The sequence below is a fragment of the Caretta caretta genome, chromosome 25 (genome assembly GCF_965140235.1).
Source record: "Caretta caretta isolate rCarCar2 chromosome 25, rCarCar1.hap1, whole genome shotgun sequence".
In the NCBI taxonomy this organism is placed as follows: Eukaryota; Metazoa; Chordata; order Testudines; family Cheloniidae; genus Caretta; species Caretta caretta.
Window position 1 is genome coordinate 15,084,084 of NC_134230.1, and position 12,146 is coordinate 15,096,229.

The window sequence follows — 12,146 nt, forward strand, 5'->3', positions numbered from 1 at the left end:
CAGTAGAGTGCAGGGTGTTTTGGGAGGGGGTTACAATGCAGGGGAACGAGAGCAGGGAGCCCGAAGGAGAAGCCGCGTGAATGAGTCATTCTAGTAAAACCCTTGGCACTGGCCCATGTGAGCAATTCCACCTTAAGAGGTGCCCGGCTGGGCCCTGCCCCACCCCCGGCAGCAGGCAGGTTGGGCCAGGACTGGGTGTGAAGCTGGCTCTTTGGTGGATGAGCTGGCTGGGTCCTCGGGCTCTGTTCCTTGCTTGGTTACTCTCCCAGTCGGCACAGAGCAGGGGGCAGGCTGGGCGGGAACGATGGCTGGCACCCAGCAGCTGGGGCAGGACGTTCAGGGGTGACAGAGCCACGGGCAAACCAGGACGCGGACCGATTCCGGGGAAGGGGGGGGGCAGGTGCATGGATCTGCCCAGAGGAGAGGTACCAGGTTATGGCCCATGCTGGGAACCTCCGACCTGCCTCCATGTGCTGCCTGCCTCGTCCTCCTCCTCCAGCTCTCTCCATCTTCCCTCCTTTGGCCTAATCTCCTTCCCCCTGTACCTTACCTCTCTGTTTTAGTTTCCCTTCCAGCAGTACCACCAACCGCCCCCCGTGAGATCCACCCCTGCCAAAGTAAGTCCTGCCTTCCTCCGGGGCAGGAGAACGAAGCCACACTACAAATGGCCTTGGGCCACCAGAAGAGGGCAAGAGCTCAGCAGAAGTTACCATCCATCATGTGGACGGACTTGGTGTTCCACCCCGCCCCATGCCAGCTGCAGCTGGAAGGTACGGCTCAGGTATATCCCCCATCCCCGGCAAGCCTGAATGATTCCAAAGGACCTTACAGGTAAAGAGAGAGAGAGAGAGAGAGAGTGTGTAGAGTCTGAAATGCAGCCTCCTCTGGGGGGGGACACTGTAGCTGTTTAACAGCTGCACAGCTATGGCATAGCACAGGGAAGCGAAGAAGAGCATTGCATCCACCTCAAGGCGTGGCGGGGGGGTGGGGGGCTAGGCAGCTGCTGGAGGTGCCAGCTGAAGCCAGGCTCTGCTCCCATCTGGGTGTGATGTCGGGGCACGGACACAGCTGAGATTAACAGGGAGCAGGCAGCGCCTTCCCTGGGCCCTGGCACTGGCACTTCTGAGAGGAGGGATCTAAAAATAATCCACCCAAATTGCTTCCTTTGGGGGGAGCCGGCAGCAGGCCTGGCCCAGAGCCTGGGCAGAGATGGGCAATGCTCAGTGTTCCTCTTTTGTTCCAGACCGCCCACTGGTGAAGGCAAGAGAGGCCTGGAGGGCGGCTGGGCCCCCGGGGCAGGCGGCAGACCCCTCGGGTAGGGGGCACAGAACAGGCAGGTGGAAGGAGAGAAAGAAGCTGGCTCCTCGGGCCACGGCCCCCATCCTTGAACACGGGCGAGGAGGAACAGGGTCTTCTCCAACCAGCCGCAGCACTTCAAAGCCCCCGGCAGAGGCCCTGTCCGCGCCCCAGGTGCCCAGAGATGCAGCCAACAGGGAGAAGCCCAAGCTCAGGAAGATCTTGGTCGACCTTCGCCCCGTGCTGGAGGCCGTTACGGAGCCCTGGGACTCTTGGGAGGGGCGTTCAGAGACGAGGAGCGCCCGTCGTGCTGGGTGCTCTCCCCGGGAGCGTGGACGGCCCAGCAGGGGAGGCCGCGCCGGCGGCGGTGGAGCCAGCCCCGTAGAAGATCAGACTCAGCGGGTCACCGCTCTGCCCCCGACAGCGGCCCAGCCCGGAGACAGCGGCCAGGCTGCCGCGGCGCCTGAGCCGCCCCTTGGCCAGGCGCCGGCTCCGAGGGACGGCGCGCTCGCCCGCCGGGCTGCTCCGAGGCGGGAGCCCACGTCTCCAGCGGGCTTCCCGAAGACAAGCCTCCAGCCAGAGCCAGCGGAGCAGCGGCTGCCCCCCGAGTGCAGCAGCTCGGCGGAGATGGTGAGTCCCGGCGTCTGCTCGCTCCTGCGCTCACCGTCCCCAGGCCCCGCCAAGCGAAGCCCCTGCAGCAATGTGCACCAAGCCCAGGCAACGGGATTTCCCACAGGGGATGAACGAAGGGGCATTAGCAGGAGCAGCGGGCGGCTCCCACAACCTCGCCGCCCCCTGCACACGGGATCTGTCTGCTTAGGGGCGTTGGAAGGTGGCCACCATGGGGCCTGAGCCTGCAGTGAGTCCATGCAGGGGCGGAGTGGGGGTGCACGTCTTACAGGCACGGGGCGGCCTCACTCCTCCCTCTCTCTTTCTCACCCAGGCTGGAGCGGGCGGCCTGCTGAGGCCAGAGCGCTCCCCAGACATCCAGCTCCCCACGCGCCTGCTCCTGCAGCGACTCCGGGAGACCACGACCAGCAAGAGCCACCAGCTGATCGCTCGGGCTCTGCAGTCTCTGCGCAAGGAGCTGCAGGGGGAAGTGGCTGCCTCGCCCCACGAGTAAGTGAACCCCACGGAGCGCGCCCAGGCTGCTTGGAGACCTGGTTGCAGCTTCGCCCCCGAAAGAGCTTTCGCGCCGACAAGCTAGGTCCCTCCCCACCCCCCCGGGGCGCCTTCCCGGACTCGCCCTGCACCTGCAGCAGGGCGCTTGGGGACGTGTCAGTCGAGGCCTTTGGGGGTGGTGGGACACAGCTAGACGTGCCGGGGGGACTTTGGTGACGTGCAGGGGCGACCGTCTTGCGTTGTGAGGCCTCAGCCGAACCCCCGCAGAGTGCACGGAGCTCAGGCCTGCTGGCTTTGAACCGGACACCTCAGGGATCCTGGAGATGTCACACCCGGCGCTGCCTACCCTCAGCCAGCCCCCTGCCGCTTGACATGCTCAGCGCCCCAGATCTTGCATCTCGGCTCGGGCCAGGAGCCCTTGCTAGGGGAGGCGGAACAGAAGGGGGACGAGAAACTGAGAACACAGGGCTGGGGCTCAGGGAAGACTTCAAGCAGCCAGTGCCAGTAACCCTCTGCCCTTCCTTCCATCCAGGGATCACAGAGGGCTTTGCAGACACTCAGCTAAGCCTCACCCCCCTGAGAGTAGCTATCGCCAGACCCAGTTTACTGAGGGGGGACGGGACTTGCCTGAGCTCACTCAGCAAGTCTAGACCAGGAATAGAACCCAGGAGTCCTGGCTCCTTGCCCCCGTGCTACTCACAAGTCCCCAAATTGTGATTGCCCAGAGAACTGCATGCAAGCCCTAAGTGGGGTCTCCTGCATGGGCACGGGGAGAGGGGCTCCCTGTCTCCCTTACCCTGAGCACCAGAGTGCTCCCGTGAGGAGATAATACACAGCTGGGGGGTGGGGGGCAAGACGAGGACCAGGCTCCCATCCCAGCACCAAGGGGCAGAGCCCAGCTAGCTGTCTCCTTGCAGAGGGGAGAGGTGGCGTTTGCTCCGGGAGCCTGCGCTGAACAGGAGGGATGATGCCAGGAGGAGGAACAGGAAGGCCGTGGGGCTGCATCCTGCAGCTGCAGAGAGGAGACTGGTGAAGCTCACCTGGAGGACAGGCAGGTGAGCCACGGGGAGAACCTCGGGGGGTGTCTTGCTTCTTGGCCATGCTGGCTCACGCGGGTCCTCCAAGCCACCCTCCTTCCAGCGGGTGGGGGGGGGGGGAGGAGGAGATGTTCTGCTTCCCTCAGCTCTGCAGGGATCCACAAGAGCTCCCCACCTCCATGTACCCCTCCTCCTACCCCTGCAGACCACGGCAGCCTGAGATTCTGAATCCCTTAACCGGGCCAGGGAGCTGGGAGCTGGAGAAGGAACATGAGGGGAGGGAACCTGCCTTCTGCAGGTCCCAGAGTAAGGCGAGGCAGAGGGATCCCACCCTGGCTGGCAGGGCAGGTGCGTGCCAGCAGGTCCCAACACACTTCAGCTTTCCCAAATACCACAAGGGCACGATGCATCCAGAGCACAATGAACCCAGGCCTCTGACATGCCAGCCTAGGGCAGAGCTGTTCTGCCACCGTGGCAGTGAGATCATTGTCCTTTTCAAGCCCACGTAACCGTGTCCTAGGAACCGGACAATCCCGCCTCGGGCTTTCGCAACGCAGGCGGGGCTGTAGCCGCAGTGAGACAGGGAGGGGGCGGTGGGGTTTGGCAAAAGGCCCCTGCAAGAGAATGAGATGGGGCAGAGCCAGCCACCACAGGACATTCCTGCCCTCGGGGGATCTGCCCCCCACCGAGCCCAGTCCAGCCAGAGGATAGGGCCAAAACAAGACAGATCGCATTCCCCGAGCCAGGGGAGCAGTTCCCCGGTGCTTGCACGCCGCCGTCTGTACCATGCAGACACCCCGGCCCTTCGGCCCTTTTCTTAAGGACCGGATCCAGTTAGGAATCGAGTGCTGGTGAAACCCCTGGGGCCCAAAAACACCTCTAGCCCCATCAGCACACACTATCCCCTGCGTCTGTGCTGCCATGAAGGCATCTCCCCCGGGGCTTAGGAGTGGGGCGCCATCCCATGGCCCAGACTGCCACAGGGGCTGGAGGCGTTTTGTGCCAGGGACACTTGCTCACCAGGACCTGGACTAAGGCCTCCAGCTCCCTGTTTCCTCGTTCCTGGCATCTCCTCCCTTTCACCCCTCCTGTTCTCTTCCAGCCCCATTGCCGGCAACACCAGGGAGGCAGCCTGCCCCAAAACCCACCGCTGACAGCCCCAGGACGAGAGCAGCTGGGTCATGCAAACCTGCTCCGTCCCATGTCAAAGCAGCACCGCCCTGCTGGAGGAGAGCCCAGTACAGCCAGCAGCAGAGCCAGAGAAGATCCGGGGGGGCACAGGCCCCTCCGGCCCAGCTCCTGAGCCTCTGGCCAGGGTGAAGGAGCCAGAGGCTCCTGGACCCACGTGGCCAGGAAGACCCCAGCTCTACACCAAGAACTGACCTTCCCCCACTCTGCTGCCAGGCCTGACAGCTGGATTTCTAACTCTGCCTGATTGGTCCTGGCCTTCTTACTCCACCCTGGCCACCGGTGGGATAGCTCAGCCAGGAGTTAACCCCCTGCTTGTCAGGGATCTGTAGCTGGTGGTCCACTTCTGTGCGCCCCCATCCCCCAGTGAGGACAAAGCGGGATGTGTGCGTGACGGGGACCGAAATGCAAAGGCCACCTCTCTGAACCAGAGGAAAAGAAGTCACTTGGTTCCATAGGGTGAATTAACCTGTGGAACTCACTGCAGGTATAGAGAAGAGAATCCAATGGTTAGAGGTGAGGGAACCGTCAGGACTCCTGGGTTCTGTCCCAGTGACCATAGGCAAATCGCTTCTCCTTGTGCCACAATTTGCCCTTGTGCACAATAAAGGGTATTAAACACAGGGCCTGAGGGGTTAATTATTCTCCAAGTACTGAAAACCTGCAGCTAGAAGATGCTAACTTACATTAGGCCCCTATGTACTAGGGCAACAGGTGAGTTAGGAACACTTAGTGGCGGCTAGCACCCGGGAGACTTGGCTGCAAGTCCCAGCTCTCCCTGTGACCTTGGACAAGTGGCTGATGGCCCGATTTGTAACCCTGGCCCTCAGTTCCCAGCTGTGCTATGGGGTTTAAAGCCCTGCCCTCCCTCGCAAGGTGGGTAGTGAGGATAAATATACTCAAGATTGTCAGCTGCTCAGAGACTGTGGAAATGGGGCTGGCTAAGTGCCCTAGACCCACAGAACAGGGGAGGAAAGAGAGAAACGAAGGACGAGCTGGAGAACAAACCCCGACACCCAGATAGAATCATTCCACCCCAGACTGGGGGTTATTGTGTGCGTATATTTAATTCGCTTAGTATTTCACGCAAATCTCCACGGACTCTGCTCTATAAATACCAGAGAACAGACCAGCTACATGAGAGAGCCCAGCCCCAGTGCCCTCAGGGCAGAGCGGATGGGGCATGGGGGCAGGGTCATGCCTCTTTGGGGCCGGGGGCCAGCGTTGTGTGGAGGGGCATCGGCTCAGGTGTTTGTAACAGTCGGCTGGGGCGCGGCGATGCCCTAGCCCGGCCTAACGCCCAGGGCATAAACGCCACAGTAGGTCGTCAGCGGCCACTGCCTGCTTCTCGGACCATTGGGAGAAGAGGCCGGCCATGGCCATGGCAACATGGGCCATTTTAAAAGGGGATAATACAATACTTAGATGGTGGGCGGGGCTGGTGGTGAGAGTGGGCGGAGTCTGTGCTAGGACAGCGCCCGGGGAGAATGCTACATCGTCTTTGGGGACGGGAGGTCATTGCATTGTTAGTGACGGGGCGGACGGACAGAAAAGCAGGCCGCCTCGGAGAGGAGGCGGGCATCAGCTGTTCTCTCCTCCAAAGGAGGACTGGCAGAGTGAGGGCCACTGCCCCTGCCTTGCCAGGGAAGGTGCCAGGGATCAGGGACCAACTCCCACTCAGTGAGACCTTCACCACCGCTCCCACCAGGAGCCAAGATCTGGCCCATGAACAGCCAGGAGGGGAGGTAGCTGGGGAGCCTTGGGGTTCACAGACCTCCCCGCCTAGGGACAGCTCAGGCTCCAGGCAGGGGCATAGCAGCTCGGGGCCTCGTGCTGGGAGAGCGACTTGGTCTGAGGAAGGATTAACGCAAAGGGATGTTCCCACGGGAGGCCACCAGTGGACGCAGCATGCTAAGCCCTGGGGCAGGGCGGAAAGGAGGGGCTCACGGCCCCAGCAGCTGAAGGAGTGTTACTGACAGGCTCCCAGCCAAGCCCCTTGGTGGCTGCAGCATGGGGAATGGAGGGAAAATGGAGCGCCCTCCCCAGGAAGAGAGGGGATCCCTGACATCACACGGCTGGCGAGGGCCTTGCAGTCACTGGGGGGTGGGGGGCAGCCCTGCGGCCTGTTCGAACAGCAGCTCACAGCAGAATGCAGTGAAGGGGACCAAGGACCCCGCAGGGTCCAGCCGAGCCTCCCCCTTGGGCGCCCAAGCGGCTGGGTTTAATGCGGGTAAGTCTCTGAGAAAGGCCTCTGGGCCCTACTGTGGGCAGGAAGTGCATGGAGCTGGGCAGGGCAAGGGGTGACATCCACGCCCCTGGCCCACCCAGAACCGGGGCAGGGCGCAGTACAAATACCAAGCGAGAGCTGTGCCTGCAAGGAGCCAGCCACAGGAGCCCGAGGAGGAGAGCCTGACGGGCCCAGCCTGGGATTCAAACTCAGGGCAGAGGTGGGCGTTGGAGCCCTGGGAGTGTGGGAGGCAGATCACACCTCCTGGTTGCCACTTAAGGCATAAGGAGGCTCACCCCACCCCACCCCTTGCTCGCTGGGAGAAGGGGTGACTTCCAGGAAAGCTCCCTGCACCCTAGGGTGGGGGCTTGGCAGGAGCTGCTCCCAGAGGGCACCATGGAGTCAGGCACTACCCCCTCTGCACTGTTGATTCAGGTTTAGGGGGCTCTGCGTCACTCCCCTGGGGGGACAGCCATGGATGTGGGGTGAGGAGCATCAGCTGGGGGCCTCTGCCCCCTAGGAGCAGTGGGTGTTTTATTGATTCAGCTTTAGGGGTAAGTGGGGCTTTCCCTCCACCCTGCTCCAAGTAGGAGGAGCCCTGGTGCTACGAGGGAAGCCCCCCCCTCTGTATTTTGGCTACACTCCTGGCCGGGGGAGGGTCTCAGACTGCACTCTCCTGGTAGCTGTCGTCCTCCAGGAAGTGGGTGATCCTCTTCCAGGGGTCAGGGGGCTGGGGCTTGGACAGGGGTGCCAAGTCCGGCAGGGGCTCGTCTTCACTTTGGTCCTTGGCGAAATGGACAAACACCTGGCGGGAAAGGGACAAAAGCAAGAGAATCAGGCGGGGTGACAGGCAGGCTGGCCTAGTGGTCACAGCCTGGGGACTCGTGAATGGAGTCGTGTCTGGTTCACCGTAGACCTCCACTCTCCAGGCTGAACCGCATGCTAATGAAGGACTGTGAGAATTGAGAGAGAGAAAAGTTACAGAAAAAGGGAAACAACAGGCCCCGTGGGGCCGGGGGGGGGACTAGTTGGAGGTGCACATTGAAAGTTTGCTGTGGTGCATTTGGGGGACGAAGACGACATCTTGGTATCCTTCCCCGAGGAGGTAAACGCACAGTGAGTTTGCTATGTGACAAGAGGGGGCTCAAGTAGGATCACCTGAAAATGCTGGAGAGAAATTTGGGTGAGAGACACTTCTTTAGACGGGAAGGGAACCAGCTAGCTAAGCGGAGGCTCTAGAAAGCGGGGTAGGATTTTGTGTTCTATGTGACCCTTCGGTTCCAATATTCTTACCCGCTGTCACTCGAATCTCTGCTCTTTGGTCATGCCCTTCGCCTGGTTTCCACTGGAAATACATGGACATGCGGCACATTTGCAGAGCTGCATCCTAGGCCATAGCTAGTGAGCTGGCGTGTGCCGGCTGTGGGAATTCCCAGAGGGTTCGGTGGACGAGGGGCTGGACCCAGCAGGGAATCCTTCAAGGGCTCGGCTGTGCCTATCGCTAAGCTGTACAGAGGTAGTGAGGCCAGTGGGGACAGGGCTGGTGTTACCAGTGGTTGGTGGTTTCAGGGTGCTGACCCACGGCAGGCACAGACAAGTCGCCTCATGCTAAGGGCAGGCGGGGGTGAGGCACCTCACAACGCTGAGATCCCCTGGGGAGCATCCCAGCTGTTGGGAGGACGCTCTGCCAGCTGGCACCTACAGGGTTAAGAGGACAGTCCCTTACGCTCGAAGTAGGGGAAATGTCCATTTATTTGATCCTGGCCCGGTGCTGCCATCCCCAAGGCTGGAGGAGAGGGGCAGAGACCCGGCCCTGGCCTCACCTGGTCCAGCGTAGTTTGGGACACGGAATAGTCCTCGATGCAGTAGGTGCCCCTGTGAGTGGACAAGATGCTGAAGATCTTGGCCAGGGAGCAGCTCCGAGAGGGTAGCTGGTACTGCAGCATGCAATGGTGCCTCTCTTTGAGGACGATGCCGGGGAAGGAGTCCTGGATGAACGTCTCCACGGGCCGCAGATCCGGCCTGGGGCCCGACACCCGCAGGGTGATCGTGTAGCCGTCGCCAAACCTACGGCAAACAGGTGGGCGGGTTTGTTCGCGGACACGCCGGGCGCACGCTGACCGCTGCTCAGAGCGAGGGGGACCGACGGCTCCAGAGAGCGGCTCCAGGGGTTAACATGGCAGGGAGCTCTCTGAGCTCCAGCCACTGGGGGAGTTACCCCAGCCAGGGAGGGGAGCAGGAGCTTTGGGAGAGGAGAGATCGGGAGCAGCAGGGAATTCCCCGCCCCACACGCTTGCCTCAACCCTGACCCATGGCCCATTCGTTCCCTGGCCACTCCACTCGGAACGCCACCGGGGCCAGTGGCAATGTCGTGCAATCAGGACCATTAGGGGACTGGATCGAGACCCCCAGACTCACTTCAGGGACTGCCAGATAGTGGTAACTGCCACCCCCCCCCCAATGCCCAAGGTGCTGGGACTGCCAGCTCCCTGAGGAGGATTCATTAGGGGGAGCAGAGGGTGGGTTCAGCTCCTTCCTTCCCTGCCTCAGCCTGGCCACTGCTGCAAGGCGGCGCCGGCATGGACATTCCCTCTCCACCCCATCAAGGTCTCTGAAACGTTCCCAGTGCAGCTCGGTCCCTAGCGGGCACTTTGCACCGCACTGGGGTTCCTGGAGAGCCTGGGGAAATTACGCGCAGGAGATGTCTGGCTGGGCAGGGAGACCAACTCGTTACCGGCCGGGCTTCGCAGGCCATGGCTGGGGAGGGATGCGAAGGGGGGGCTGGAGAACGGCAGGATGCCACCAAGTTACCTGCTCTTCAGATGCTGCACGCTCCCCAGGCAGCGGAACCGGCCGTTCACCATGATGGCCATGCGGGTGCACAGGGCTTCGCACTCCTCCATGCTGCCCGGAGGGAAGAGGTGATGGCGTGAGCGCCCCCGACTCGGCAACCCCACACTCCTCCCCTGCCCAACAGCCCCCCATGTTCGCTTCCACTGGGCCCTTCCCCGGGGGTGGGGGGGCAGCATGGGCTAGTGGAGAACGTACTCCCCACCTGAGTGCTGGACCAGGCCCTCAGCTGGGGCAAGTCGTAGCTCCACGGACTTGCAGAGGGCTACAGTTAGCTCATGTTGGCGGGGCGGGTGGCTGTTTACCCCTGCCAGGGAGCGGGAGAGCAGCAGCGCCCCCAGTTGCAAACCCCTGGCTCAGCCACAGATCAGGGGCAGCACTGGCTTCCCTGCCCCTCACCCATGCCTCAGCCCTGCCCCCAACCCTGTGCACGGCACAAAGGGAATTACTGCAAAAGGGCGGATTGACAGCTACTCGCCTGCTGGGGGGGTGGGCTAGTTACTGATGGGGGGAGGGTTGAGGCTTTGTGCAGAGGGAGGGATGCACAAGCAACTCAGCCCTCTCCCTTACCTGTGGGAGGTGAGCACCACGGATCTGCCCTCTTTGATCACGCTGAGGATACAGTTCCACAGGAACCGCCTGGCTCGCGGGTCCATCCCTGTGGTCGGCTCGTCCTGCAACGAGCCCCGAAAGCAGCTTTGGGTCAGCCCTGGCCCTGTCCGGACCAAGGACGTGTCGGGGTGGGAAGCCCAGTGGGCTTGGCACGAAGGCCCCTGCCTCCCGCTTTTGGCCGTGTAAATCCCCGGGGCACCCAGGGCCAGAGTGGTGCAAACAAGGGCTGTGGTGCAGCTATGGCTCCAGACACAGCCTGGGCCCAGGAACAGAGCCCGACGGGGGAGGTCAGCTACATCAAGGCTGCGTCCCCATGTTAAATGACCATGCAAATCAACAGGGCTGGGGTTTGCATATACAGATAACTGTGCAAATTACAGGTTTCAGAGTAACAGCCGTGTTAGTCTGTATTCGCAAAAAGAACAGGAGGACTTGTGGCACCTTAGAGACTAACCAATTTAGTTGAGCATAAGCTTTCGTGAGCTACAGCTCACTTCATCGGATGCATACTGTGGAAAGTGTAGAAGATCTTTTTATATACACACAAAGCATGAAAAAATACCTCCCCCCGATGAAGTGAGCTGTAGCTCACGAAAGCTTATGCTCAAATAAATTGGTTAGTCTCTAAGGTGCCACAAGTCCTCCTTTTCTTTGTGCAAATTAGCTGCCTTCCCCCTCTCATCCGATGGTGGCTGGAGGGGGCTGACTCAGGGTGCCCGCTAGGGGCACCCGAGGGAGTAACGTCCAGGCGCCCATTGCTGCCCGGCAGCACTGACCAGGAAGACGACCGGCGGGGCACCAAGGAGGGCGATGGCCGTGGAGAGCTTGCGTTTGTTCCCCCCGCTGTAGCCCCCGGCGGGTCTGTCGGCGTACTGCGCCAGGCCCAGCTTGGAGACCCCCCACTGAGCCACCTGCAGGGAGAGAAGCACAGAGGCTGAGGAGGCGTCTCTCCTGCCTTGGGGGGGTTGGGGGGGCAGGAAGGGGCGGGGGGGGGCTTTTACCCTGGGCGTCTCCTCCTCGGGGACACCTCGCACACGGCAGTAGAACACCAGGTGCTCCCGTCCCGTCAGCAGGTCGTTGATGGCGTCGAACTGGGGGCAGTAGCCCATGTTCTGATGGACCGACTGCAAGTCGCGGAGCACGCTGCGAGGATGGAGACACCGAGCAGCTGAAGGGGGCGTCCCGCAGTGGGGCCCCGGGGAAACGAATCTGCAGGGAGGGGCTGGGAGAATGGGGCGTCCCCAGGGCTGCCAGAGCCCAGCAGAGCAGCCTGAGGGCAGGAGGAAGGGGCGTGCGTGCGTGCGTGCGAGAGAGAGAGACCCGGTTCTCGTCCTAGCGCGGCACGCGCCTGCCCCGTAGCTCCACCACACACAGAGACCCCCCTCTCCCGTCTGCACAACCCTGACCCCATCCTGCTCCCCCAGAGCTCCCCTCTGTACCATTTCCCACCCATCCCCCAGCCAGGCGCTCTCCTGTCCCATCCCCCATTTCTCCCTGTAACACTCACCTATCCCGTTCACTGGGGCCTGCACCTGCCCCCCCATGATCTCGTCTGCACTTACCTGTTGTCCCTGCCTTCACCCCCCCAGCAGTGCTCACTTGCCCCGCACCACACCTTGCCTGCCCCTCCCCACTCACCTGTGCCCTTTCAGACAGGCATCTCCTAGGGTCACCTCTGTGTCCCCAGTCAGCATTTTGAAGGTGGACGTCTTCCCAGCGCCGTTCACCCCCAGGAGACCGAAACACTGCGCCGGGACCAAACACAGGGTTAAAGGCAAACTGTCCCCTAATCCACCCACCCTGCCTGGCTCCCC

General features: G+C 61.9%; 2 protein-coding genes across 15 annotated transcripts in view; one reads left to right on the forward strand and one right to left on the reverse strand.

Moving 5' to 3' along the window:
- The first annotated feature begins 418 nt into the window (after positions 1 to 418).
- Positions 419 to 5,266, forward strand: LOC125627314 (uncharacterized). The gene is made up of 5 exons (XM_048831304.2): positions 419 to 770; positions 1,244 to 1,926; positions 2,240 to 2,415; positions 3,336 to 3,473; positions 4,558 to 5,266. The coding sequence occupies exons 1-5, from the start codon at positions 443 to 445 to the stop codon at positions 4,607 to 4,609; spliced, it is 1,377 nt and encodes a 458-aa protein (XP_048687261.2). The 5' UTR covers positions 419 to 442; the 3' UTR covers positions 4,610 to 5,266.
- Positions 5,267 to 5,664: 398 nt separating this feature from the next.
- Positions 5,665 to 12,146, reverse strand: part of ABCA7 (ATP binding cassette subfamily A member 7) — a 54,544-nt gene continuing 48,062 nt past the window's right edge. For 13 of the 14 annotated variants that reach the window (XM_048831296.2, XM_048831295.2, XM_048831294.2 and 10 more), the window contains 7 exons: positions 11,971 to 12,077; positions 11,334 to 11,475; positions 11,109 to 11,243; positions 10,291 to 10,394; positions 9,682 to 9,774; positions 8,694 to 8,937; positions 5,665 to 7,675 (listed from right to left, as the gene is read on the reverse strand). In XM_048831296.2, coding sequence (XP_048687253.2) covers positions 7,532 to 7,675; positions 8,694 to 8,937; positions 9,682 to 9,774; positions 10,291 to 10,394; positions 11,109 to 11,243; positions 11,334 to 11,475; positions 11,971 to 12,077 — 969 coding nt within the window. In that variant the 3' untranslated portion in view covers positions 5,665 to 7,531. Of the gene's footprint in view, positions 7,676 to 8,693; positions 8,938 to 9,681; positions 9,775 to 10,290; positions 10,395 to 11,108; positions 11,244 to 11,333; positions 11,476 to 11,970; positions 12,078 to 12,146 lie in introns of those variants that run through there. The other variant, XR_007353967.2, reaches the window with a different exon arrangement.